Genomic DNA, 25,882 nt, shown 5'->3' on the forward strand with positions numbered 1-25,882 from the left:
ACTGAATGTAAACACATCGAATGGCTGACTATAAATAGTACCAAAAACAGGGTTTGATTCCATGAAAAAATTAATGATTATAACTTATTAGTTATTAAAGCTCATTAAAAGTCAGACTTCATTCTGTTCAGTCTCGTTCTTTACAGGAAACAGTGACAAAGCTCAGCGCAGACAAACCTGAAGACGCTGGAGGAAAGTCAGCAGATTTCAGACTGTTTTAAAACATGTTGGATAAACCAAGAAAAGCATGGTGGTTCCTGAAAAGTTTCACCTGACAGCATTGGTGCATACGAGGGGAATATTGCTCTTTTTATCTCACCCTCGGGCCTTGGGAGGAAGCGAGTCTTTTGTGAGAAATGCAACAATTTATGTTCGGTTGAAACCACTGATGTTATAGTGATTCTTGTACTTAAGATATGAAAACTTTTCATGTATTTTTTAATATTTTACCTACCAAAGCAATAGGCTGATTAACGTACTGTATACTTTTAATATCGTATTTCAATGAAAAAAAATATATATTATAAAATACATATCAAAAGTGTGCTTTTGTAGGTGGATTTCTTTTTTTTTTTTTTCAGGAAAGCAGTTCAACTAGTGTGTTTTTGATACGAGAAAACTGCTTACAGACCTCCGAATCCCCCAAAATCATATCATCATTTTTAAAAAATGCAAAACAACCATTATTTTGATTTTCAACAACTACAGCTCCCATGAGGCTTTGGCTTGTTCCAGTGGGTAAGACTGTCAGTGGGGACATGCTGTTAAATAAAATCGTTGTTTATCTTGTTAAAAAGACGAGGTGTCCAGATGTTACTGTCTAGTACAGGACAGTGTGTGTAATTTAGTGGATATATGTGTGGATAGATGTGGCGAACGGCTAACTGGGTGTGATTAGTTTGAAACGGTGGGGGGGGAAAGTTTTGAATTTTTTCAGAATTTCTTAACAAAATTGTATTAAAGAATAAATAAAAATAAAGAGAACAGCAAACATCGATTAAATAGAGACATCAGGGCATGAGCCAAATAAAACAAGAACGCAATAAATGAATTGATAAAAACTGGTGGGGAAAACGAAGTTACTACAGACATTTGCAGTTTTCGTAGTCTGAGATCTTCGGGCAGGGGTCTCCTGTCTGTTCCTGAGTCCAGGATGGAAACTAAGGGGGACGGAGCTTTGGCCATCAGGGCCCCGAGGCTCTGGAACAACCTGCCCGAAGACATTAGGCTGTCTGAGTCAGAGTCTTCTTTAAGTCTCGTCTCAAAACACATTTTTATCTGAAAGCAGATCCTGATTTTACCTGAACTGTTTATTTTATTGCTTTTATTTTATATATTTTATTTCTTTATATTTCGTCATTCACTGTGGTGTTTTATTTCTCTTGTTGTGAAGCACTTTGTCCTTTGTTTCGATAAGTGCTCTATAAATAAAGTTTTATTATTATTAAATTGCCAAAGTTTTGAATGGAGTTTGGCATTGGAAAGTTTTATTATTATTATATTATTTTAGTGTTTGTAGTTTAAAATTGCCAACAGGGCTTGATTTTGTTAAAAGTGCAGATCTTTTCTTGGAAATGGGCTTCCATAAAATGCAGATTAAATCCTCCTGGAATGAAAGACGCTGCAGTCCGGTTCCAGTCGGACACTCCGGTCCGTGGTTTGTCTCCTCCCCCCTGATCCAGCGATCCTCCGCGGGTTTTACCTCTCACCCTCCGGCTCGCTGCGCGACAGGAAGTTGGTTTAAAAACAACAACGGAAGCTGAATTTACCCTAAAATTTTTTTTTATTAAAATGTAAAAGTATTGTTATTATTTCGGAGTAGCTAACCCTCCAGATGATGTCTAACACGGCGAGGATCGGAGACATCATCCACCTGAATGTCGGAGGGAAGAGGTGAGCAACCGGAGGATGTTTGGGGAGTGTCGGCTAACTCCGGCTAGCTACCCGGCTACACTGCTAACGAAGGGGCGTACATTATTGTTCATGTCCCACCAGTTTTACCAATGTTTTTAATGAATTAAACTCTCGTACAACACAGTCTTTGACACTCGGCTGTCTCTCTAACTAGAGTCTTTAACACTTGGCTGTCTCTCTAACTAATAAACAGTTCGCTTTTCAACAAACTCAACTTTAGCGGTTAGCCGTTTTGTAAGCTAAGTCCGACGGTCGCGTTGATTTGTGATTTTTCTTTGAGTCCTAATGATCCTTTTGTCAGCTCACAGTTACGATACAAAGAAAAGCAACTTAACAGATAGTAAAGCAACTTAAAAGAGAGTAAAGTTAGGCCAAAATGAAGTTTTGATGAAGCGTAAGTTAAGTAGGGTAACCAATATGGGGATTAGGCGCTGTAACATTAAGCTAACGCTAGCTGTATTCTTTATTAAATACACACAAAGAAATGATTAAATTTAAATGTTTGGCGATATTTAAGTTAGTAATCTTAAGTCTGGAAGAATTTGCTAGAGGTACTTTGTCCGATAATGGAACCCATATTTAGCTAGCTGCTCATTGATGGGTCAACATTACAGAAACAGGATTTAGCATCTTGCATATTTACGTTTTAAAGCCAGCTGTGGTTCATTGATAACTGCTAAACGGAAGGATTGGGCATCTATTTACCTAAATGACCAGTGGTACTCACATCCTTCACTGCAGTAAAAGTACTAACACCACACTGAAAATACTCCACTACAAGTAAAAGTCCTGCATTCAAACCTCACTCAAGTATAATCAGCTAAATGTACTAAAAGTATGAAGTATAATCAGCTAAAGTTACTTAAAGTGTGACACTGAGAGTCGTCCCTGTGCAGTAAAACGCTTCCTGTCAGTGTTTTATTATATCTGATGTTTCTGGATTCATATTCCTGCTGCATTCATGTGTGTGTTGCATTTTACTGCTGCAGATGTTTCAGGTTGAGCTCATTTTAACTGCTTTATATACTGTTGGGTAGTTTAACCTGCAGCAATGCATCATGGTCTATAAGACATGCAGGTCCAGTACTGGAAGAAACCAAATCTTTAATTTAGAAGCAAAGGTTACGGGATGGAGAAGGCAGTTATATCAGGTCCGACAAGAAGTAGGAGTGGTGAGGTCACTGGGGAGAAGTAGGAAAGAAGAGTGCGTGATTAGTAGGACGAGACTGGGAGACACTAAACTACATTCATGTCTGCAGTCAAACTGAGACCGTGCATCGTGTTGTTTTTATTTGTCTGAAGTATTCACGTCAGAGACTTAAGTGTTCAGGAGCTGGAACTTAAAGTGGTTAAACAGTCTTCTCAAAAAGCTCGGGAAATAAAAGTTTGCATACTTCCACGTTTACAAAATACGAGGCCGATAACCAGGTTATAAGAACTCTGCAGAAGAAGAGTTAACGAGGTAGTGTTCGTTTGTTTGCAGGTTCAGCACCTCCCGACAGACGCTGACGTGGGTTCCTGACTCCTTTTTCTCCAGGTCGGTGAGGAAAACACGCACAAACAAGTCATTTCCAACGCCAAACTCCATTCAAAACGTTGGAAATTTAATAATAATACAACTTTATTTACAGAGCACTTATCAAAACAAAGTACAAAGTGCTTCACAACAAGAGAAATAAAATATCACAGTGAATGATGAAATATAAAGAAATAAAGTAAACAGCCAGTTCAGGTAAAATCAGGATCTGCTTTCAGATAAAAATGTGTTTTGAGACGAGACTTAAACGAAGACTCTGACTCAGACAGCCTGATGTCTTCGGGCAGGTTGTTCCAGAGCCTCGGGGCCCTGATGGCCAAAGCTCTGTCCCCCTTAGTTTCCATCCTGGACTCAGGAACAGACAGGAGACCCCTGCCCGAAGATCTCAGACTACGTGAAGGTTCATAAGGGATTACAAGGTCTAAAGTATAGTCTGGAGCCATGAAGAGCCTTAAAAGGAATCAACAAGATCTTAAAGTCAGTCCTGAAACCAACAGGGAGCCGATGTAAAGAGGCTGAACCAGGTGTGATGTGGTCGCAGCTCTCGGTCCTGGTTTACAGCCGAGCAGCTGAGTCCTGTACAGTCTGCAGTCTGTCAGAGTTTTTAGATGAAGACGAGTGAACAGGCTGTTACAGTAATCGAGGCGTGAGGAGATAAAAACATGAACAACAGTTTCTGCGTCAGTAAGATTATAGAGTTTGATGTTGCCTTGATTACTGGCAAACACAAGTTATTACAAGCGTAAATTAAGATCTTTTATGAATAACATGGGTCTGCCTAAATTAACTGACAGTGCTTCAACTTGAGATTTTAACTTTTACCGGTGGATATCGAGCGCTGTCCGTGTTATTTCGACACTGTGTGATTTTTAAGAAGGTTGGAAAACCGAAGCTGTTTGGGTTGTTTGTTTGGTCGACCCCGAATTAAAAAGTGTCTGTCAGCAGTTTGTTACAGGTGTGGCATCTGTGGTTGCCCGTAAACAAGGCAACACCAAACTCGTGAGATTTCAGAGTTTGGGAAGGTGTTCTCAAGAAAATGGCCGTTACAGGAAACGCAGCTGCCAGTGCACCGTGCCGTGAAATGCTGCCTGCTGCGTCTCTGTTCTGATCTCTGACAGCCGGATGGTTTGTGTTTTTCTTTTTGTCTTCAGTCTCCTGAGTGGTCGGATCTCGACTCTGAAGGATGAAACTGGAGCAGTAAGTACAGTCGCTCTGTATTTATTTGTCTGTCCGTTTAGTGACAGCATGATCGAATCTTATCATAGTTGCCCTGGTGTGTATTCTCTGTGTGGTAATAACCAAGCGTGTGTGTGTGTGTGATCTCCTTTTGTCCCTCCTCTCTCACCGTAGATCTTCATCGACAGGGACCCCTCTCTGTTCGCTACCATCCTCAACTTCCTGCGGACCAAAGAGCTGCACCCCCGCTCCATCAACGTGCACATGCTCGTGCACGAGGCCGAGTTCTACGGCATCACGCCGCTGGGTGAGGCGCGCAGAGTCGGGAGATGTGACGAGCCGTGTGGAAACTAAAGATTTTAGGACATCAGCCTATGCAACAAAAAACAAACAAAAAAGACCTGTAGTCTGTGTGTCTTCACTTTTCTGCTCCTCAGTTGGGTTTTTGGAGTTAAATTGTTAGAAGTTTCGTAAATACGGTCTCAGGACCGGACTAGTCTGACGGGAGCTGCAGGTCTTGAAAAGCCTTTTAAAAAGCACTGATTTCCAAAAAAAAAAAGGTCTTAAATGTGATGTTAGCAAAAAAAAATATTGTTCTAGACCTCTGACCTTCTATAAAACTCATATTTGAACCTTTTTAAATTAAAAAATATAAAGATTTTTATTTGGTATCCTTTCAGGTCGTGTTTAATAATTAATGAATCGTATTATTAGGAATTATTGTTACGCACTGCTGGGAGGACAAACGGGTGTTGTCAATAAATTCCTGCACTGGGCCACATCGTCCCAACTGGTTTTCATCATCATAAACGGTGAAACGGGTATTAAAAAGTCTTAAACTGAACTTTGCGAGCCCGGCAGAAGTCCTGGTCAGACTTATTTAAACTTCCCTTGACTACACGGCGTTTTCTGGGAAAAAACACGAACAGCCCGAGACGACGAGTAGCTCCTGAAACTGTCTGAGCGAGGAGCTGCTTTTCCCAGTCAGCCAGCTGCTGCAGGTGATGAACCTCCGCCCACGGGACGACACTCACTGACACACCTGTCACCTGTCAACCAATCACCGCAGACGTAGCAACAGGGTCAGCCCCGCCCCTCCTTTAAGCTCTCAGGCTTCTCTGAGTTCCTTTTTTTTAGTAAAAGTTTCTCTCAGCAGCTTCAGAAAAAAGAACAAAAAAAAAGACCTGTAGTCTGTGGGACAATAAGATACTTTCAGCCCCTTTTTAATTTTTAAAATCACTTAAAAATATCCGTGTTAAAATGTTTTGCTCAGTTATGTTCTGCCCTCGCTGCACTCAGTGTTCTTCGTTCATAACTGTTGCTCTGCTCTGTTTTCTGAAAGAACTGTTTTGGGTTTTTTTAACAGTGCGTAAGCTGCAGCTGTGTGACGAGCTGGACCGATCGTCCTGCGGAAACGTGCTGTTCAACGGCTACCTGCCTCCACCAGGTACGCCACCCTGTCGTCGCAGCACGCCCCATCCACGTGTTTCAGGAAGTATAGAAACGTAGAGTTTGTTTATTCCGTGTGTTAGTTGTTACTGGAGATATGAAAGATTTCACACTAATAAACTGGGGGAGGGGGAAGGAAGCAAAGCTCAGCCGGACAATGTATAACTGTTTATTACTGGAACGTATCGCAGAAAAGGTTTCAGTCGTAGTCGTCTGGACGCTGTTTTCAGAATCAAGACGTTTCGGCTCCCATCCGGAAGTCATTCTCAATTGTGAAAATGATCTGAGAACTCAGAAATTTAAGCTACTCTGTGTTACATAAGCCCCGCCCTCAGGAAGGAGTCTACCTGAGTGTCTGTTGATAGCTAGTTTCACCTGAAACTGACCTAATAGTTTCCATGATGGCCCAGTAATCAGTAATCAGGCCTATTGTTTTCTGGCTGCACCTCCTCATCACTGTTAAGTACCTGATTAGCATGTGATTGGCTTGACCACGGTGTTAATACACTGTGGTAAACTTTGGGCAGATTGAATCTCAGACCACCATTTCTGTTCAAAGAGGGGTTTTCTTTTTTCACAAAAATGGCTTAGATGCTAATCAGGCACTTAACAGTGATGAGGGAGGTGCAGCCAGAAAACAATAGGCCTGATTACTGATTACTGGGCCATCATGGAAACTATTAGGTTTTGGTGATAAGGTCTTAAAAGAAAACTCGTAGCTTGTAGTTTCTGTGCTACTCCTACTGATAAGCCGGGATACTGACAGTAAGCCTGGAGGCCGTGTTCACGGGTTTCTAACTTAAGAGCTTCTCGCGGAGCTGCCGAGAGACGACAAGTGGCGGGGTTGAGCCTGTCTACAGCGGCAGCTCGACAGATTTCATAAACATATATATTGCGATATTAAACAATATGCGAGCAGGGTGGAGCGGGTGGAGGAAAGCGTCAGGTGTGTTGTGTGATAAAAGAGTCTCAGCAAGAATGAAAGGAAAGGTGTTGGAGACGGCGGTGAGACCAGCGATGTTGGACAGCTTAGAGACAGCGGCGCTGAAGGAAAGACAAGAGGCAGAGCTGGAGGCAGCAGAGCTTAAGATGCTGAGGTCCTCTTTGGGAGGGACGAGGACGGACAGGATCAGGAACGAGGACATCGGAGGGACAGCTCATGTTAGATGTTTCGGAGATAAAGTCAGAGAGGACAGATCGAGGTGGTTTGGACGTGTCCAGAGGAGAGACTGTGAATATATTGGTAGAAGGATGCTGAGGCTGGAGCTGCCAGGCAGGAGGTCTAGAGGAAGACCAGAGAGGAGGTTTATGGATGTAGTGAGAGAGGACATGAAGCTAACTGGTGCGAGTGAAGAGGACGCAGAGGACAGGGTTAGATGGAGGCACGTGATTCGCTGTGGCGACCCCTGAAAGGGAACAGCCGAAAGGAGAAGAAGAAGAAGTAAAAGTTTATTAAACAACATTGACTTCCATCAAAATGCCACGGCTTATTTCTGTTTTGTTTTTTTACCTTCTGTCCTCGCTTCCTGTCTTGTGTCGTCCAAGTGTACCCAGCGAAGCGGCGTAACCGTCACAGCGTGGCGGGATCGCAGTTCATGGCGGGCCGAGTCGTGCCAGCGGAGAGAGCGCCGGTCAGACGCAGCAACACCATGCCGCCAAACCTGGGGAATTCTGGGATACTGGGCAGAGCCAGCGCTGAGGAGAGGACGCCCGGAGGTAAAGACACACTCAAAACAGTTTTGAGTGTTTTTTAGGGACCAATGCAGAGTTTGAGTGTGTGGACATGTCTTACTCATGTTGTGGGGACTCGCGTTTTGTCATTAGATTACATTTTTAGGGTGAAGACTTGGTTTAGGGGGTGGGTTGGGGTTAATGGGGTTGACCCCTTTTTGTGCACAGGCCTTCTGACGTCACCGGCCAAGTGGCTCGTGCCGCATCCACGCTGCTGCGCAGGTCGGTTTAGGGTTAAGGTTTAAAGCGATGCGGTTTAGGGTTAGGCAAGTACAGTTGTTATGGTTAGGGCATAGTCAATGTCCTCTGAAGTGATGGAAACACAACTGTGTGTGTGTGTGTGTGTGTAGGTCAGGTATCAGATCCCGGCATGGTTCGGATCATCTGCGGTCATCACAACTGGATCGCTGTGGCCTACGCGCAGTTTGTCGTCTGCTACAGGTAAACACCTTTTTTTTTTCTGCGAGGTTTTGGTTTTTCTAAAACAACACAGTAGACACATTCAGGAAGCGGCGTCTCGTGTCCAGCCGGCGCCGTCGTCTCTTCAGCGTCCGCTTAAAATGACTAAACGTCCCCGTTTGCAGCAGCATCAGCTGTCACTGGTTAATGTTAATTCAGCGATTTGATGACGGAAAACAAAACTGTTGATGGTTCGCGAGTCTGAACTCAGCCAAAGATTGTTTATGAGGTAAAAGAAGCGTCACTCTGTAACAGCGTCTCTGCAGCTCCAACAACTCCAGCAGAGCGAGACGTCGTCTCTCCAGCTGGTCTCACGTCAGTTTCACGAGTCTCGTTCTCCAGTTGAACTTTCTGATAGCAGATCAATAATTTAAGATGATCAGTTTGTTACGTTTTGATTTTTTATCTCTGTCTCTCACTGTCTGTCTCTCTGTCTCTCTCTCCCTCTGTCTCTCTCTCTCCCTCTGTCTCTCTCTCTCTGTCTCTGTCTCTCTGTCTGTCTCTCTCTGTCTCTGTCTCTCTGTCTGTCTCTCTCTCTCTGTCTGTCTCTCTGTCTGTCTCTGTCTGTCTGTCTCTCTCTCTCTCGCTCTCTGTCTGTCTCTGTCTCTCGCTGTCTCTGTCTGTCTCTCTGTCTCTCTCTCCCTCTGTCTCTCTCTCTCTGTCTGTCTCTCTCTGTCTGTCTCTCTCCCTCTGTCTCTCTCCCTCTCTCTCTCTCTCTGTCTCTCTCCCTCTGTCTCTCTCTCTCTGTCTCTGTCTCTCTGTCTGTCTCTCTCTGTCTCTGTCTCTCTGTCTGTCTCTGTCTGTCTCTCTCTCTCTGTCTGTCTCTCTCTCTGTCTCTCTCTCTCTCTGTCTGTCTCTCTGTCTCTCTGTCTCTCTGTCTGTCTCTGTCTCTCTCTGTGTCTCTCAGGGTGAAGGAGTCCACCGGGTGGCAGCAGGTCTTCACCTCTCCCCGTCTGGATTGGGTGATCGACAGAGTCGCGCTCAACGCCAAGGTGATGGCCGGCTCTCTGGGAGACAACGACAAGATGGTGGCCGTTGCCTCGGGGACGGAGATCATCCTGTGGGCCATCTGCCCGGACGGCAACGGAAACGAAATCGGTGCGAGTTTCGATCCAGTCTGAGACATCTGTCACGTCACATGTTCACAGAAACAACTTGTGCCTGACAACATGTCTTTCTCCTGCAGGCGTCTTCAGTCTGAACGTGCCGGTGGAGGCGCTCTTCTTCGTTGGTAACCAGCTGATCGCTACCAGCCACACGGGGAAGGTCGGCGTTTGGAACGCCGTCACCAAACACTGGCAGGTGGGTGGAGACGCATCAGGTCGACCCGGAGGTCGCTGAGCTCGCCTCCCGCTCAAAGACGGCTGTCGGCCGCACGGCATCTAGTTCGCTGCACTGTGATCACGTTACTGACTTGGTGTAAACACGTTTTCACCACATCAACTGGGAGACAGCCAATCAGAGTGAAGTATTATCGTGGCAGCGTTAATCATTGATGGATCCAGGAAACACAAAAACTCAAGTTAACGCTTACTGTCGGCTTTCTCCAGTCAGCTGATTTCTTAAATGTCACGTAACCAGGACGGTGCAGTCCCTCATTCGTCCAGGAGTGTTCTATCGTAGAAAAGGTTTCAGTCGTAGTCGTCTGGACGCTGTTTTCAGAATCAAGACGTTTCGGCTCCCATCCGGAAGTCATTCTCAGTTGTGAAAATGGTCTGAGAACTCAGAAATTTAAGCTACTCTGTGTTACATAAGCCCCGCCCTCAGGAAGGAGTCTACCTGAGTATCTGTTGATTAGCTAGTTTCACCTGAAACTGACCTAATAGTTTCCATGATGGCCCAGTAATCAGTAATCAAGCCTATTGTTTTCTGGCTGCACCTCCCTCATCACTGTTAAGTACCTGATTAGCATGTGATTGGCTTGACCACGGTGTTAATACACTGTGGTAAACTTTGGGCAGATTGAATCTCAGACCACCATTTCTGTTCAAAGAGGGGTTTTCTTTTTTCACAAAAATGGCTTCTTTGACTCGTCTTTCAAACCAACTCTTCTCTCTACTTAGAATCTTCACCTCGCTGTCTTCAAATGTGCGGTTTGTCGCTTTCAGATGCAAACGCACGGCGCTCTGCAATCCCGAGTTAGCGTGTCGTCTGTGCTGATGAAGTCTTTTGTGAAGTGGCTGTTTGGTCTCACCTGTGTACCGCTCTTTGCAGTTTTCCTCACTGCACTGAATGGAGTAAACTATATTGCTCTGTTTCTGTGTGGACATCTTGTCCTTAGTTTTCACAATTGAGAATGACTTCCGGATGGGAGCCGAAACGTCTTGATTCTGAAAACAGCGTCCAGACGACTACAACTGAAACCTTTTCTACGATGGGTCACGTAACCAGGTTTCTAATCGGCAAACAAGTTGAAACGGGCTCAACTTTCGTCATACGACTTCAAAATCCCGCCTCAGAGTTTTATAAACCTCTGCGCCCCTCGCGTTGCTTTAACGCAGGGCTGTTTTCGCTTTTGGACGCCTGCCAAACGCGACGCAGCTGTGCGTCCGTTCGTGCTGTGAAGGAAAGCGCTGCTCCGTCTGTCTTGACGCGCACCAGAAACAGCCAGGAAGCAGCATCTTTGATCGCTGACAGTTCAGATAGTTTCTGAAAAACGAGGAAAATCAACAGCTTTCCAGTGTTTTGAGTAATCACTACTGATGTCCTCTGTGTAGAATCAGGACGTGGTTCCCATCAGCAGCTATGACACCGCCGGCTCCTTCCTCATCCTGGGCTGCAACAACGGATCCATCTACTATATAGGTGAGTCACAACTCACCTGTATCACACACACATCAGGGAGTTAGTTCAGTATAAAATCTGTATCAGGGTCTGTTTGTTTACAGCTGTTTGACTCTTGTATCTGTTAGTTTGATTGTTTTTAGGCTGTCTGTCTGTCTGTCGGCCACTTTGGTCCAGACTGAAGCATCTCAGCAGCTGCTTCATCGTTCATGCTCCCCTCAGGATGAACTGTAATCACTCTGCTGATCCTCTGACTTTCCATCTAGCGCCACCATCAGGTCGACATGTTAACGCGTCCGACACTTTGGTTTCTGACCGAACACCTGCAGAGCTGCTGACGCTCCCATCAGCCTCAGCTGCGCTCTGTGTTCACTGCTAATTAGCAAATATTAGCATGCTAACAAGCTAAACTAAGACGGTGAACATGTTAGCATGCTGCTGTTAGCATTTAGCTCAAAGCAGTACAGCCTCACAGAGCTGTTAGCATGGCAGTAGACTGAATATCAAGTGGACAACTGATTCGTTGTCTTCTGTACATGAACCAATAAAGATATGTTTGAACAAAGAATCACAGCTGTTCTTGACGTCTCCTGTTTGTTTGTTTGTTTGTTTGTTTGTCAGATGTGCAGAAGTTTCCTCTGAGGATGAAGGATAATGATCTGCTGGTGACGGAGCTGTACAGAGACCCGACTGAAGACGCCATCACTGCTCTCAGTGTCTACCTCACCCCCAAAACCAGTATGGAACCGCAACTCCGTTTACAACGCTGCTGTTTAAGGCTGGGTATCGGTACTTCTTTGGTAGTGACTGAAATGTGATCGTGTGATCAGGTGACAGCGGGAACTGGATCGAGATCGCTTATGGGACCAGCTCTGGGACGGTTCGAGTCATCGTTCAGCATCCAGAGACGGTCGGCTCGGGTCCGCAGCTCTTCCAGACCTTCTCTGTCCACCGCAGCCCCGTCACCAAGATCATGCTGTCTGAGAAACACCTCATCTCAGGTACGGGTCTGAGAGACGCCTCGTCTCGGGTACGGGTCTGAGAGACGCCTCGTCTCAGGGGCGGGTCTGAAAGAGGCCTCGTCTCGGGGGCGGGTCTGAGAGACGCCTCGTCTCAGGGGCGGGTCTGAAAGAGGCCTCGTCTCGGGTACGGGTCTGAGAGAGGCCTCGTCTCAGGGGGCCAGGTCTGAGAGAGGCCTCGTCTCAGGTACGGGTCTGAGAGAGGCCTCGTCTCAGTGACGGGTCTGAGAGACGCCTCGTCTCAGGTGCGGGTCTGAGAGAGGCCTCGTCTCAGGTACGGGTCTGAGAGAGGCCTCGTCTCAGGGGCCGGTCTGAGAGAGGCCTCGTCTCAGGTGCGGGTCTGAGAGAGGCCTCGTCTCAGGTACGGGTCTGAGAGACGCCTCGTCTCAGTGACCGGTCTGAGAGAGGCCTCGTCTCGGGTACGGGTCTGAGAGAGGCCTCGTCTCGGGTACGGGTCTGAGAGAGGCCTCGTCTCGGGTACGGGTCTGAGAGAGGCCTCGTCTCAGGGGGCCAGGTCTGAGAGAGGCCTCGTCTCAGGTACGGGTCTGAGAGAGGCCTCGTCTCAGGTACGGGTCTGAGAGAGGCCTCGTCTCAGTGACGGGTCTGAGAGACGCCTCGTCTCGGGTACGGGTCTGAGAGAGGCCTCGTCTCGGGTACGGGTCTGAGAGAGGCCTCGTCTCGGGTACGGGTCTGAGAGACGCCTAAACCCACAGTAAAATGAAACCTACCGAACCACACGTCTCTCACATTTTCCATCAGTCCAGTTTGCTCTTCGCGTTGCTGGTCTCTGTGTTCGTCCTCCATCATGTCGCTGAAGCTGTTCATGTCCGTCCGTCAGTTTGCGCAGACAACAACCACGTGCGGACGTGGACGGTGACTCGGTTCAGAGGGATGATCTCCACCCAGCCGGGATCCACGCCGCTCACCTCCTTCAAGATCCTCAGCCTGGACGACATCGACGGACACGGAGGCTGCAGCGCAGGGACGGAGATAGGTAACACACACACACACACACACACACACACACACACACACACAGAGGTTAAAGGTCAAAGCTCGTCTAGAGTATCTTAAATTGTGCTAAAAATTCCAGCTAAGAGTTTCCTCTCTCCTCTGTTTTGATGCATTGTTCGAAAAAAACTTCTGTTTTTATTTGCAAAACAGCAAATTGGTGAATATTTCGACAAGACAGCGGAGATGTTCAAGTTCATCCGTGGTGAAAACTGCATTTTCTAGAGTCGCGGTGGTGAGATGACTGGATTCCTGTGATCTTGCCTTCCATCAAAATATGCTTTTTTAAAAGTTAATTATCATCATATTTCTCCAAAACTCTGATGCATTGAATTGCCGCTGATTGACTGTGAGCAGGTTTCACGTCTCTCAGACGGAGGAGATGCGTTTAGCACTGAAATGCTATAATTTAATATTAGCACTAGAGATACAAATTTAAAGGAATTTCCTTAATCAATGATTGGATGCGCTGACAATTAATAGTCTCTGTTTTTAAACTACTTTACTTATTGCCACAAAATCCAAGTAAATGAAGTGTGTGAGCATTAAATGAAATAATCCTCGAAGGAGGGAACTGTCGAACATTTCATTCCCACAACTAAGTTGGATTTACGCTCAAAGACGAGAGGAATGTCTCTTAGAAAGTCCTCAAATAAAACCAGAGGTGTCTGACGGGAGACTCGCCACCAGAGGGAAGTGATGCGACACGTTGTGATTCAGGGAGAAACGACCCTTTAAATGTATTCACTTGCTGGTTTCTCCTGTAATGCTGCTGTTGTCCAGCAGAGGTCGCACTGGGACACTGTGTGGAAAAAGGAGCCCATGAAAATACTCGTGTATGTTCAAGTCAAGTCTGCTTTATTGTCAATTCTTCCACACGTACATTACATACATACAGAGAATCGAAATTGCGTTACTCTCAGACAGTAGAGCCTAAAATCTAGATCAAATATAAAATATAAGCTAAAACTATACAATAAGGGAATACAAAAAAGAGACATAATAAAAAATAAAACAAAATAAAAATAGGTTGACTAAAAGCAGCGCAAGGCACATGGCAGATAAAGTGCAAACCAGTGAACAAACAGTGCAGATAAAAAGATTTTAGGTGCATAAGAAAAATAGCTTATTCAGTCTGATTAAGGTGACAAAGAGCTTATTTTAATTAAACTGACTGAGGTTGTAGAATGGCGTCAGTTCATTAATGAGGTAGTGAGCAGACCAATGCTACACAAAGTGACTGGTGCATGACATCGTATGTCAGTGGAAGGTCCTGTGGGGGGGGGGTGTTCATAGTTCAGTGGTGCCTGGGGCAGAAGAGGGACGGGGGGGCGAGTTCAGCTTCCTGACAGCCTGATGGATGAAGCCGTCCTTCAGTCTGTTGGTCCTGGCCTGGAGACTCCGCAGTCTCCTCCCTGATGTGGGATCACCTGCAATGCAGAGGGCTTTGCGAGTGTTATAGTTAGAGTGACGGTTGTTTAGGTAGAGGTCCGAAGGGTCAAAGGGTCACAGGGTCGGAGATCAGGGGTCAGGTGGTATCTGCTCCTGGTTTCAGGTCCGTATGGAGAGCGAGACGACCAGCAGGTGTTTATCCAGAGAGTCGTGCCGGACACCGATAAACTCTACGTGAGGCTGTCGTCCAACGGAAAGAGGTGAGCGTGTCTGTTTCGTGTTCTTATATCCCGGTGGGGACTTTAACCTGAATGCACACTAGCCGATGGGGACAAAAAATGTCCACTGGATGAAACTTTCATGTTGTACAGACAAACAGAATACAGCTCATTTAGTTGTGGCTGTACTCGTCTTATAACTGAATGTCCCGAGAAGCGTCTGTAGAGTCGCCACGTCCACATTAAAGCTGCCTCATAGACCTGACCAGTGAGGGTCGGGGCCGCGTGTCATTTTAAATGTTAATATAGCCGATCACTGGGGATGGGGTTCGATGGCATTTTACCAAATTTAAATCCCGTATTGAATCTTATTAGGTTTACTTTAACATTTGCAAACTAACGGCTGAAATAACTCAAAATGTCTCGTCACCTTTTGTTGGCTAAGAAGTCCACAGTTTTTAATGTCCACAACCTTTAATTACATCCTACTTATTACTTCTATTATTACAGTGTATTATTATACTGTATTATCATCATCAACCAGTAAACCCACTTGGTACTTCATTTATTTTCTGACCTGTTTTATAGTGTATTATAGTGTATCATATCGTTTTCTAGTACTTTCTCCTGTGTGCACTGACGTAAAGGCGAGCTGCTGTAACACAGAGTTTCCCTTCAGGGATCAATAAAGTATTTCTGATTCTGAAAAATGATCTGAGCAGCAGAAATGTTGATCAAACGTATCGAATGTAACTTCATCAGCTACGGACTCAAAATACTGAAGCTCCCGATTCACAACCACGAAGCTGATCACAGGTGTTAACCTGACGTGATGTGAATTCAGAATCAGAAATACTTTATTGATCCCCGAAGGGAAACTCTTTGTTACAGCTGCTCGCCTTTACGTCAGTGCACACAGGAGAAAGTACTAGCAAACAATATGATACACTATAAACACTATAAAACAGGTCAGAAATAAATGAAGTACCAGGTGGGTTTACCGGTTGATGATGATAATACAGTATAATAATACAGTGTAATAATATAAGTAAGTGGTGCATGTAAGTTAAGTGCAGCTTATTGAGATTATTAAGATATTGCACAGCAGTAATGGAGGTATATAATATCAATATCAATAAATAGGAAAAACTAAATATTGCCCAGGAGTATTAACACAGAGAATATTGCACAATATTTCGAGTATTGCAGAGATGTTAATGATCAATGTCCAGTTTAGTGACTTCGGGTCATACAGACTGACACTTAGAGGGAGGAGTTAAAGAGTCTGATGGCCACAGGCAGGAATGACTTCCTGTGGCGCTCTGTGGTGCATTGTGGGGGGATGAGTCTTTGTTTGACCAGCGCGTCATGGAGCGGGTGGGAGACGCTGTCCAAGATGGCGTGTAGTTTACCCAGCATCCTCCTCTCTGACACCACCGCCAGAGAGTCCAGCTCTGTCGCCACTGTGTTGAACTGCAAAGGTCCGCTGGTCGGACAGAGTGATGTCTTCACACACACACACACACTCTTCGTGTGAATACAGACAGCAGAGCTCTCTCTGTGTCATGACCAGCAGCTTGGTTACGACTGCTGGTCAACGCGGTATTTATAAGTTTATAGTCGTCTGACAACAGAAACAGAAAAATATGTTATTGAGAACACCTGTATGTTGAATTCAGCTGCATTAAACACAGCGATGGAGCCTGAACAGAGGTTTAACCAGCTGTGTGTGTGTGTGTGTGTGTGTGTGTGTCAGGGTGTGTGAGGTGCGTTCGGTGGACGGCACCTCCATCACGGCCTTCATGGTCCACGAGTGCGAGGGCTCGAGTCGCATCGGCTCTCGGCCCCGTCGGTACCTGTTCAGTGGCCACGGCAACGGCAGCATCCAGATGTGGGACCTGACCACCGCCATGGACATCGCCGGCAAGGTCGACATCAGAGGTCAGGCTCTTCAACAGACACAACTTTATTGTTCGCTGATGTCACAACAGAGGACAGGTAGCTTTTAAGGTTCTGCTACAGCAGGTCAACAGCTGAGGTCTGTCCAGGAGGGACACGTGTTCTGTAATTGGTCCATCAACTTCGCATGTGACTGTTGCGAGCTCTGTGATTGGTCGGAGAGTGATGTGGCCTCTCGTTGGTTGTTTTTTCGTAGCGCTGGGCGGGCCAACCGAGGAGGAGCTGCTGGAGCTGTTGGACCAGTGTGACCTGGCTCTGACCAGAACACCTGACAGCACACCTAGAACCTCTACCTGCAGGTACACACACACACACACACACGCACGCACACACACACACACACCCTTTAAAATATCTTAACAGATCTCTGAAAATCAAATACCTACAATCAAATCACGTGACCAACGGGCGTAGCCAAGTTAGCGCTGCCGTTAGCGAGCTAATCTGCTACCAAGTTTTCTGCCAGCTGTTTGCTGTGCGCTGTACTGACTGCAGGTTTGATGCTGTTATTTATTTATTACGCAACAGCAGAAAGCTGAACAGACTAATCGGTCACGTGATCCTCGACCTGCACGTCGCCGCGGTCCGTCAAGATTTTCCTGCTTGTGTTGTTGTTGTTGACTCTTGCGACTTCCTGTCTCTGCAGTCTTCACTCTCAGCTCAGTGACGTCTTCAGGATGGAGCGACTCCACTCTGCGGCCGCAGGACGAGGAGCCGGAGCTTCGGGTTCGTCCGCTTCGCTGTACGGCAGCCTCCCCCGACAGGCTCCGCCCCCCACGTCCCTCGCCAAACCCGTCAGAGACTCCGGCCTCTCAGCCGGGCCCGGAGCCGGACCGCAGATCCTCACCATCCCCGCCTACGGTCACACCTCCAGCCCCAGCCAGACCGCCAGCCCCCATCCCCCCAGACACCTGGACCGAGACAGAGAGTGGGGGTCTCTCCGCAGGGGGAGCTTCGTGGAGCGCTGCCAGGAGCTCGCTAAGGGTTCAGAGGTAGGGGCAGGCTCTGGGTTTGGGGTCCCGGCGGGGTCAGAGGGCGTCAGGCGGAGCTTAGCGGTGTGCAGCGAGTTAGAGGCCAGATTCGGCCTCAGGACCCCCACCACCTTCTCTGTGTCGCCCGGGGCACGCCACTCCTCAGGAACACCTTCATCACTGTCATCATCGCCGTTATCCTCATCTTCATCACACCGCAGGGCCACGCCCACGTCCCCAACAAGCCCCGCCCCACCTCCAGCCCTGAGCCCGACCCGGTGTCAGGCGCCCGTCTCTCCTCGCCGCCCTGCTGCAGCGTCTCCTGTTGATGTCCCAGCTTCCCCCGAGAGCCCGGCGAGTCCGGACAGCCCCGCCACCGGCCCGCCCACCAGCCCCAAACCACACATGAACGAGACCAGCTTCTGATTGGCTGTTCTGACGGAGACTCGTCTCCGGAGAAGTCATGAACAGACAGGAGTTGATCCTGAGAGCTGGTTTGGATTCCTGTCGTCACGTTTGAGACACGAAAGCCTTAACAGCTGGCAGGTTTGAGTGAATAGCCAATCAGCTGTCATATACAGTTCTGTTGCCATAGTTACCACATGCTGGTTGGTTGTTTCCTGGCTTCCAGTTGACAAGATCACGACTAACTAACTAACTAACTAACTAACTAACTGATGTCAGGTGTGAAAATGAACCTGGAACTGGACTTCAAAACAGCTGAAAGACTGTTTTACCAAAGCTGCACTAATCAATATTACAGTATCAATAAATTAGATGACATAATGTGAAAGGGCTCACTCGTAGATCTGACTGGACCATTCACTAAGCCCCGCCTCCCTTAGCTACTGCCGCTAACCTGTCAGTCTTTCCGTTCTAGCAAACAACCATCGATTTTGTCGCCTGAAATGACAACTGTCACTGACAGATTTTATCAGTTGTAGCTAGCTAGCTAATTATGCTAACGTTAGCTCCATGAGTTGGTTGAAAACGTCTCCGGCTGACTTTTTAATGTTTCCAGCTGACTTGTTTTAAAACGAGAACCCTGTAAAAAGTTCTTAATGTCCATGATGTCATGCTAACAGGCTGAGGCTAAAGCTAACAGCTGATGATTCACGTTGAAACAGCATGGTGGAGCTTGTTAGTCCTAGTGTGTAACAGTTAGCGTTAGCGGCTCTGTCCTGATGTTTACACTCCAACTCAGGCCAAACACGCGTTGCGTTTTGGTTTTTCCTCGCATCCTTTTCTCTTGCAAAAGTGAAGCATACTGTTTAAAGATGCAAACATTAAAGCATAAATCCAACATCTGCGCTGTCTTACATGCAGAGTTTTTAGCATTAGCTTATGCTAGCTACTAACAGCTGGTAAAAATGACGAAATGAATTAATTTAATTTAAGCCAAACACAATCCAGTCATCGTCTAGAAAAGAGAAGCCGCTTTTGTTCAAGGAACCATTGTTTCATAAATTACTATGAATTCTGACGTTAAATCTGCCGTCGTTATTACTGTAAACTGTACATGTGATTGACAGGTCAGCAACAGTAGCTAAGTGGGAGGGGCTTATTTCTGCAGCTCTGCGGAGCTTTTTAGCCTCTTTTGTAGCTTCTAGTTTTGTTTTTTTGGCACATTTCCTGCCTGGTTCAGTGTCAGTGTTTGTGATTAAAGCTGCCGTACACTGAACATAGCGGAGCATCTAGCTGCTAAAGAGCCAGATGTTTCCCTCGGCAGCTGCTGAACGTAGCGGAGCATCTAGCTGCTAAAGAGCCAGATGTTTCCCTCGGCAGCTGCTGAACGTAGCGGAGCATCTAGCTGCTAAAGAGCCAGATGTTTCCCTCGGCAGCTGCTGAACGTAGCGGAGCATCTAGCAGCTACAGAGCCAGATGTTTCCCTCGGCAGCTGCTGAACGTAGCGGAGCATCTAGCTGCTAAAGAGCCAGATGTTTCCCTCGGCAGCTGCTGAACGTGGCGGAGCATCTAGCTGCTAAAGAGCCAGATGTTTCCCTCGATGCTGAACGTCTCGGCAGCTGCTGGAGATGCCCCTCGGCAAGCCCGACACGATCATGTTGCTGTGTGTTTTCAGCTCGTTGCTCCCGAGTGACAGTTTAAGCTGCATTAACTGATGTTTTTCCTGGTTTTTTTGTAGTTTTTTTATAACCAACAGAGAAGTTTATTTTTGTTCCTGTTAGCAGGTGAGTCTTTTTCTATCCGCAACAACAACAACAACAAAAAAGTTTGTATGGAAGCGTTATATTTTTTTTTAATTTGTGTGTTTTTGAAATCCTGCAGTTTGTTAGTTCAGGAGGTTTTTTGGAGTCTTAACTGTAAATTCACAGTGACGGCCAATCGGGTTTCGCTCTGCTTTTGCTGCCAAATGAACATTTGCCAAAAGCAAAGCAGCAAAAAAAGAAAAGAAACTGCGGGTCCAGATTTTCCAAATAATCCCCAATAATTACCTGGAAATAACTGTTTTATGGAAACTAATTACTTCTTATGTTTGTTAGAACTGCTCCATTTAAATCCCCAAGAATATGAATTAATTTATTATTGAAATCTTTTTTCTTTCTATATGTTGAACTGTACATGCAAATATATTTGCATGTTCAGTTTACCTGCTGACTTTAAAACTCTCAATTAATAGACATTAATTATTTGGCGGTGTACTACAGTGGTGGAAGTACATTTAGTCAAATACTGCAGTCAAGTACAATTTCGAGGTACTTGTACTGTACTCAGTATTTCCATTTTCTGCTGCGCTACATTTATCTGTTAGTTACTTTGCAGATTAGTACAAAATATAATCAACAAATAGATAACAGTTAAGATAACAACATTAAAGTGTTGAACACATCAATAATTATAATCCAGTAATATATATTATTCTGCATAATGAATACTTTTACTTTAAGTATATTTTGATGCTAATACTTTTGTACTTAAGTCAAATTTTGAATGCAGGACTTTTACTTACAATATCTGAGTGCTTATCTGGGTCCAGGTGGCATTATTAATTTAATGAATTGTATCATTAGGAATTATTATGTACAGCTGGGAAGTACTGAAAACAAATGCGATATAATAATTAATCATTCTGAGCCGTATCGTCCCGACTGCTTTTCCATCATGCGTTCAGATTGTGAAACGGCTGTTAAATTAGTCTGTGTGGTATTAAATAAGTCTTATAAAGTCAAGTCTTTCCAAGGAAATTATTGGGACATTTTTAGGAAAATACGGACCCTCAAAGTGTTACAGGACGAGGCTTTTCTTCCGGAGTCTTCCTCCTTTAATTCGATGCGTTTCCTGTTGAAACGGAGTCGTCCGCCATCCGAACCTCCTGTAAGTTCACAGTTTGTAACTTTGACACTTTGGGTTTTATTTAACTGATGTCCATCGCCGGTGTGTCCTCCTGTCCTGGTGTCTCTTTCATCTGTGCGGGGTTCGTTTCACTTAAATCGCACGTTTTCTTTAAACATGTAGCAGTTTTCAGCATTAAACCCTTCAGTTTGTCGGTCTGTACCTTTTTTTTTTGTTTTTTAATATTTGTTCTCCGGTCGGTGATGTGAACGTTCAGAGCCACACAGGAAGTCAACTGGACGGTAACTGATTTCACCCTTTGTTTATTTATTTATTTAGGTTTAAAAGTGTTTATTCTTCTTTAAGGGAAAAAAGAAAAATTAGGCATAAACTGATGACTCAGTTCGTTTTAGTTGTGCAACTATTATTTTCATTATCTGTTAATCCGAACACAAAGAAATGTGTTCCTAAAGCACCACCTTCTCTGTGTCGCCCTGGGCACGCTCACTCCTCAGGAACACCTTCATCACTGTCATCATCGCCGTTATCCTCATCTTCATCACACCGCAGGGCCACGCCCACGTCCCCAACAAGCCCCGCCCCACCTCCAGCCCTGAGCCCGACCCGGTGTCAGGCGCCCGTCTCTCCTCGCCGCCCTGCTGCAGCGTCTCCTGTTGATGTCCCAGCTTCCCCGAGAGCCCGGCGAGTCCGGACAGCCCGCCACCGGCCCGCCCACCAGCCCCAAACCACACATGAGCGAGACCAGCTTCTGATTGGCTGTTCTGGCGGAGACTCGTCTCCGGAGAAGTCATGAACAGACAGGAGTTGATCCTGAGAGCTGGTTTGGATTCCTGTCGTCCACGTTTGAGACACGAAAGCCTTAACAGCTGGCAGGTTTGAGTGAATAGCCAATCAGCTGTCATATACAGTTCTGTTGCCATAGTTACCACATGCTGGTTGGTTGTTTCCTGGCTTCCAGTTGACAAGATCACGACTAACTAACTAACTAACTAACTAACTAACTGATGTCAGGTGTGAAAATGAACCTGGAACTGGACTTCAAAACAGCTGAAAGACTGTTTTACCAAAGCTGCACTAATCAATATTACAGTATCAATAAATTAGATGACATAATGTGAAAGGGCTCACTCGTAGATCTGACTGGACCATTCACTAAGCCCCGCCTCCCTTAGCTACTGCCGCTAACCTGTCAGTCTTTCCGTTCTAGCAAACAACCATCGATTTTGTCGCCTGAAATGACAACTGTCACTGACAGATTTTATCAGTTGTAGCTAGCTAGCTAATTATGCTAACGTTAGCTCCATGAGTTGGTTGAAAACGTCTCCGGCTGACTTTTTAATGTTTCCAGCTGACTTGTTTTAAAACGAGAACCCTGTAAAAAGTTCTTAATGTCCATGATGTCATGCTAACAGGCTGAGGCTAAAGCTAACAGCTGATGATTCACGTTGAAACAGCATGGTGGAGCTTGTTAGTCCTAGTGTGTAACAGTTAGCGTTAGCGGCTCTGTCCTGATGTTTACACTCCAACTCAGGCCAAACACGCGTTGCGTTTTGGTTTTTCCTCGCATCCTTTTCTCTTGCAAAAGTGAAGCATACTGTTTAAAGATGCAAACATTAAAGCATAAATCCAACATCTGCGCTCGTCTTACCGCAGAGTTTTTAGCATTAGCTTATGCTAGCTACTAACAGCTGGTAAAAATGACGAAATGAATTAATTTAATTTAAGCCAAACACAATCCAGTCATCGTCTAGAAAAGAGAAGCCGCTTTTGTTCAAGGAACCATTGTTTCATAAATTACTATGAATTCTGACGTTAAATCTGCCGTCGTTATTACTGTAAACTGTACATGTGATTGACAGGTCAGCAACAGTAGCTAAGTGGGAGGGGCTTATTTCTGCAGCTCTGCGGAGCTTTTTAGCCTCTTTTGTAGCTTCTAGTTTTGTTTTTGGCACATTTCCTGCCTGGTTCAGTGTCAGTGTTTGTGATTAAAGCTGCCGTACACTGAACATAGCGGAGCATCTAGCTGCTAAAGAGCCAGATGTTTCCTCGGCAGCTGCTGAGCGTGGCGGAGCATCTAGCTGCTAAAGAGCCAGATGTTTCCTCGGCAGCTGCTGAGCGTAGCGGAGCATCTAGCTGCTAAAGAGCCAGATGTTTCCCTCGGCAGCTGCTGAGCGTGGCGGAGCATCTAGCAGCTACAGAGCCAGATGTTTCCCTCGGCAGCTGCTGAGGCGTGGCGGAGCATCTAGCTGCTAAAGAGCCAGATGTTTCCCTCGGCAGCTGCTGAACGTGGCGGAGCATCTAGCTGCTAAAGAGCCAGATGTTTCCCTCGGCAGCTGCTGAGCGTGGCGGAGCATCTAGCTGCTAAAGGCCAGATGTTTCCCTCGGCAGCTGCTGGGCCCGAACACGATCATGTTGCTGTGTGTTTTCAGCTCGTTGCTCCCGAGTGACAGTTTAAGCTGCATTAACTGATGTTTTTCCTGGTTTTTTTGTAGTTTTTATAACCAACAGAGAAGTTTATTTTTGTTCCTGTTAGCAGGTGAGTCTTTTCTATCATAACAACAACAACAACAAAAAGTTTGTATGGAAGCGTTATATTTTTTTAATTTGTGTGTTTTGAAATCCTGCAGTTTGTTAGTTCAGGAGGTTTTTTGGAGTCTTAACTGTAAATTCACAGTGACGGCCAATCGGGTTTCGGCTCTGCTTTTGCTGCCAAATGAACATTTGCCAAAAGCAAAGCAGCAAAAAAAAAAAGAAAGAAACTGCGGGTCCAGATTTTCCAAATAATCCCCAATAATTACCTGGAAATAACTGTTTTATGGAAACTAATTACTTCTTATGTTTGTTAGAACTGCTCCATTTAAATCCCCAAGAATATGAATTAATTTATTATTGAAATCTTTTTTCTTTCTATATGTTGAACTGTACATGCAAATATATTTGCATGTTCAGTTTACCTGCTGACTTTAAAACTCTCAATTAATAGACATTAATTATTTGGCGGTGTACTACAGTGGTGGAAGTACATTTAGTCAAATACTGCAGTCAAGTACAATTTCGAGGTACTTGTACTGTACTCGAGTATTTCCATTTTCTGCTGCGCTACATTTATCTGTTAGTTACTTTGCAGATTAGTACAAAATATAATCAACAAATAGATAACAGTTAAGATAACAACATTAAAGTGTTGAACACATCAATAATTATAATCCAGTAATATATATTATTCTGCATAATGAATACTTTTACTTTAAGTATATTTTGATGCTAATACTTTTGTACTTAAGTCAAATTTTGAATGCAGGACTTTTACTTACAATATCTGAGTGCTTATCTGGGTCCAGGTGGCATTATTAATTTAATGAATTGTATCATTAGGAATTATTATGTACAGCTGGGAAGTACTGAAAACAAATGCGATATAATAATTAATCATTCTGAGCCGTATCGTCCCGACTGCTTTTCCATCATGCGTTCAGATTGTGAAACGGCTGTTAAATTAGTCTGTGTGGTATTAAATAAGTCTTATAAAGTCAAGTCTTTCCAAGGAAATTATTGGGACATTTTTAGGAAAATACGGACCCTCAAAGTGTTACAGGACGAGGCTTTTCTTCCGAGTCTTCCTCCTTTAATTCGATCGTTTCCTGTTGAAACGGAGTCGTCCGCCATCGAACCTCCTGTAAGTTCACAGTTTGTAACTTTGACACTTTGGGTTTTATTTAACTGATGTCCATCGCGGTGTGTCCTCCTGTCCTGGTGTCTCTTTCATCTGTGCGGGGTTCGTTTCACTTAAATCGCACGTTTTCTTTAAACATGTAGCAGTTTTCAGCATTAAACCCTTCAGTTTGTCGGTCTGTACCTTTTTTTTTGGTTTTTTAATATTTGTTCTCCGGTCGGTGATGTGAACGTTCAGAGCCACACAGGAAGTCAACTGGACGGTAACTGATTTCACCCTTTGTTTATTTATTTATTTAGGTTTAAAAGTGTTTATTCTTCTTTAAGGGAAAAAAGAAAAATTAGGCATAAACTGATGACTCAGTTCGTTTTAGTTGTGCAACTATTATTTTCATTATCTGTTAATCCGAACACAAAGAAATGTGTTCCTAAAGCTCAAGGTGACGTCTTCAAATGTCCAAATATATTCAGTTTACTTTGATTTATGAAACAGAGAGAAGCAGAAGAATAATTTGATATTTTTGCATGAAAAATAACTTAAAACGATCATTCGATTATCAGAAAAGTTGCAGATAATTCTGTTCTTTTTGGTCGACTAATCGTTTCATATGGAGTTCAATATTGAAAAAAGAAATTATTCAAACTCATTATTTCATTATAGACATTTTTACTTCAAAATTCATTTTTCAAAAGTCTGGTTTTATTTCCTAACGTCCTATAAAACTGCAGCTTCTGACTGAGACGGAAGAACGATTAATCGATCGACAGGAAAATGAATTAATTGCTTATTTTAAAGTCAAACGGTTGATGATTTTCTGTTTTTTATATCTTCGTAAACTGAATATCCACGAAGAAATACTCGTTAGTCGCAGCTCTTCCTGCTTTCCTTTTTCAAAATGTCGTCTTGTGGAATCATGAGGAGGATTTTCGCTATTTTCTGACATTTTATAGATAAGATGAATTTTTTTAAAATGATCCTGAGATTAATTAATTGATTGTTAGTTGCAGCCCAGCTTTTTATAACATTGAGATTAAGTTTGTTTCATTTGGATGTCCATGACCTACGACCTGTGAATGCAGCATTTGTGGCTCTAAACTGTTCGTGTTTAGTTTGTTTTTAACGTGAAACTGTTAAATCCAGTAAACAGCTTCACAGTGAAACTGTTGTTACGGCTGAACTGTTTCATACGTCAGATTGTTTGTATAACTGTGTTTCTATGCAAACAGCTTTTCTAACAGTCTTTGTATAAAAAAATAAAAAAATAAAATAAAAATTGA

General features: G+C 44.7%; 1 protein-coding gene across 7 annotated transcripts; it reads left to right on the forward strand.

Moving 5' to 3' along the window:
- Positions 1-1,705: 1,705 nt before the first annotated feature.
- shkbp1 (SH3KBP1 binding protein 1) lies at positions 1,706-25,882 on the forward strand. Of its 7 annotated transcripts, none has more exons than XM_044202111.1 (18): positions 1,707-1,893; positions 3,398-3,451; positions 4,603-4,648; positions 4,802-4,934; positions 5,994-6,074; positions 7,622-7,792; positions 8,158-8,248; positions 9,174-9,364; positions 9,453-9,568; positions 10,984-11,071; positions 11,672-11,788; positions 11,881-12,051; positions 12,908-13,063; positions 14,636-14,732; positions 16,447-16,688; positions 16,846-16,948; positions 17,296-17,786; positions 21,427-25,882. In XM_044202111.1, the coding sequence occupies exons 1-18, from the start codon at positions 1,835-1,837 to the stop codon at positions 21,723-21,725; spliced, it is 2,706 nt and encodes a 901-aa protein (XP_044058046.1). In that variant the 5' UTR covers positions 1,707-1,834; the 3' UTR covers positions 21,726-25,882. The 7 variants fall into 7 exon arrangements, with proteins under 7 accessions (XP_044058048.1, XP_044058046.1, XP_044058049.1 ...); XM_044202114.1 differs by having other exon boundaries at positions 1,708-1,893; positions 16,447-16,631; XM_044202116.1 differs by having other exon boundaries at positions 1,838-1,893; positions 3,398-3,455.

The sequence above is a fragment of the Siniperca chuatsi genome, linkage group LG7 (assembly GCF_020085105.1).
Source record: "Siniperca chuatsi isolate FFG_IHB_CAS linkage group LG7, ASM2008510v1, whole genome shotgun sequence".
NCBI lineage: Eukaryota > Metazoa > Chordata > Actinopteri > Centrarchiformes > Sinipercidae > Siniperca > Siniperca chuatsi.

Coding starts and splice junctions, on each gene's coding strand:
- shkbp1 (XM_044202111.1), top strand. CDS start 1,835: ATGATGTCTAACACGGCGAGGATCGGAGACATCATCCACCTGAATGTC. Junction 7,793..8,157: donor TGAGGAGAGGACGCCCGGAG/GTAAAGACACAC, acceptor GTGTGTGTGTAG/GTCAGGTATCAGATCCCGGC. Junction 17,787..21,426: donor CGGGGCACGCCACTCCTCAG/GAACACCTTCAT, acceptor CTCACTCCTCAG/GAACACCTTCATCACTGTCA.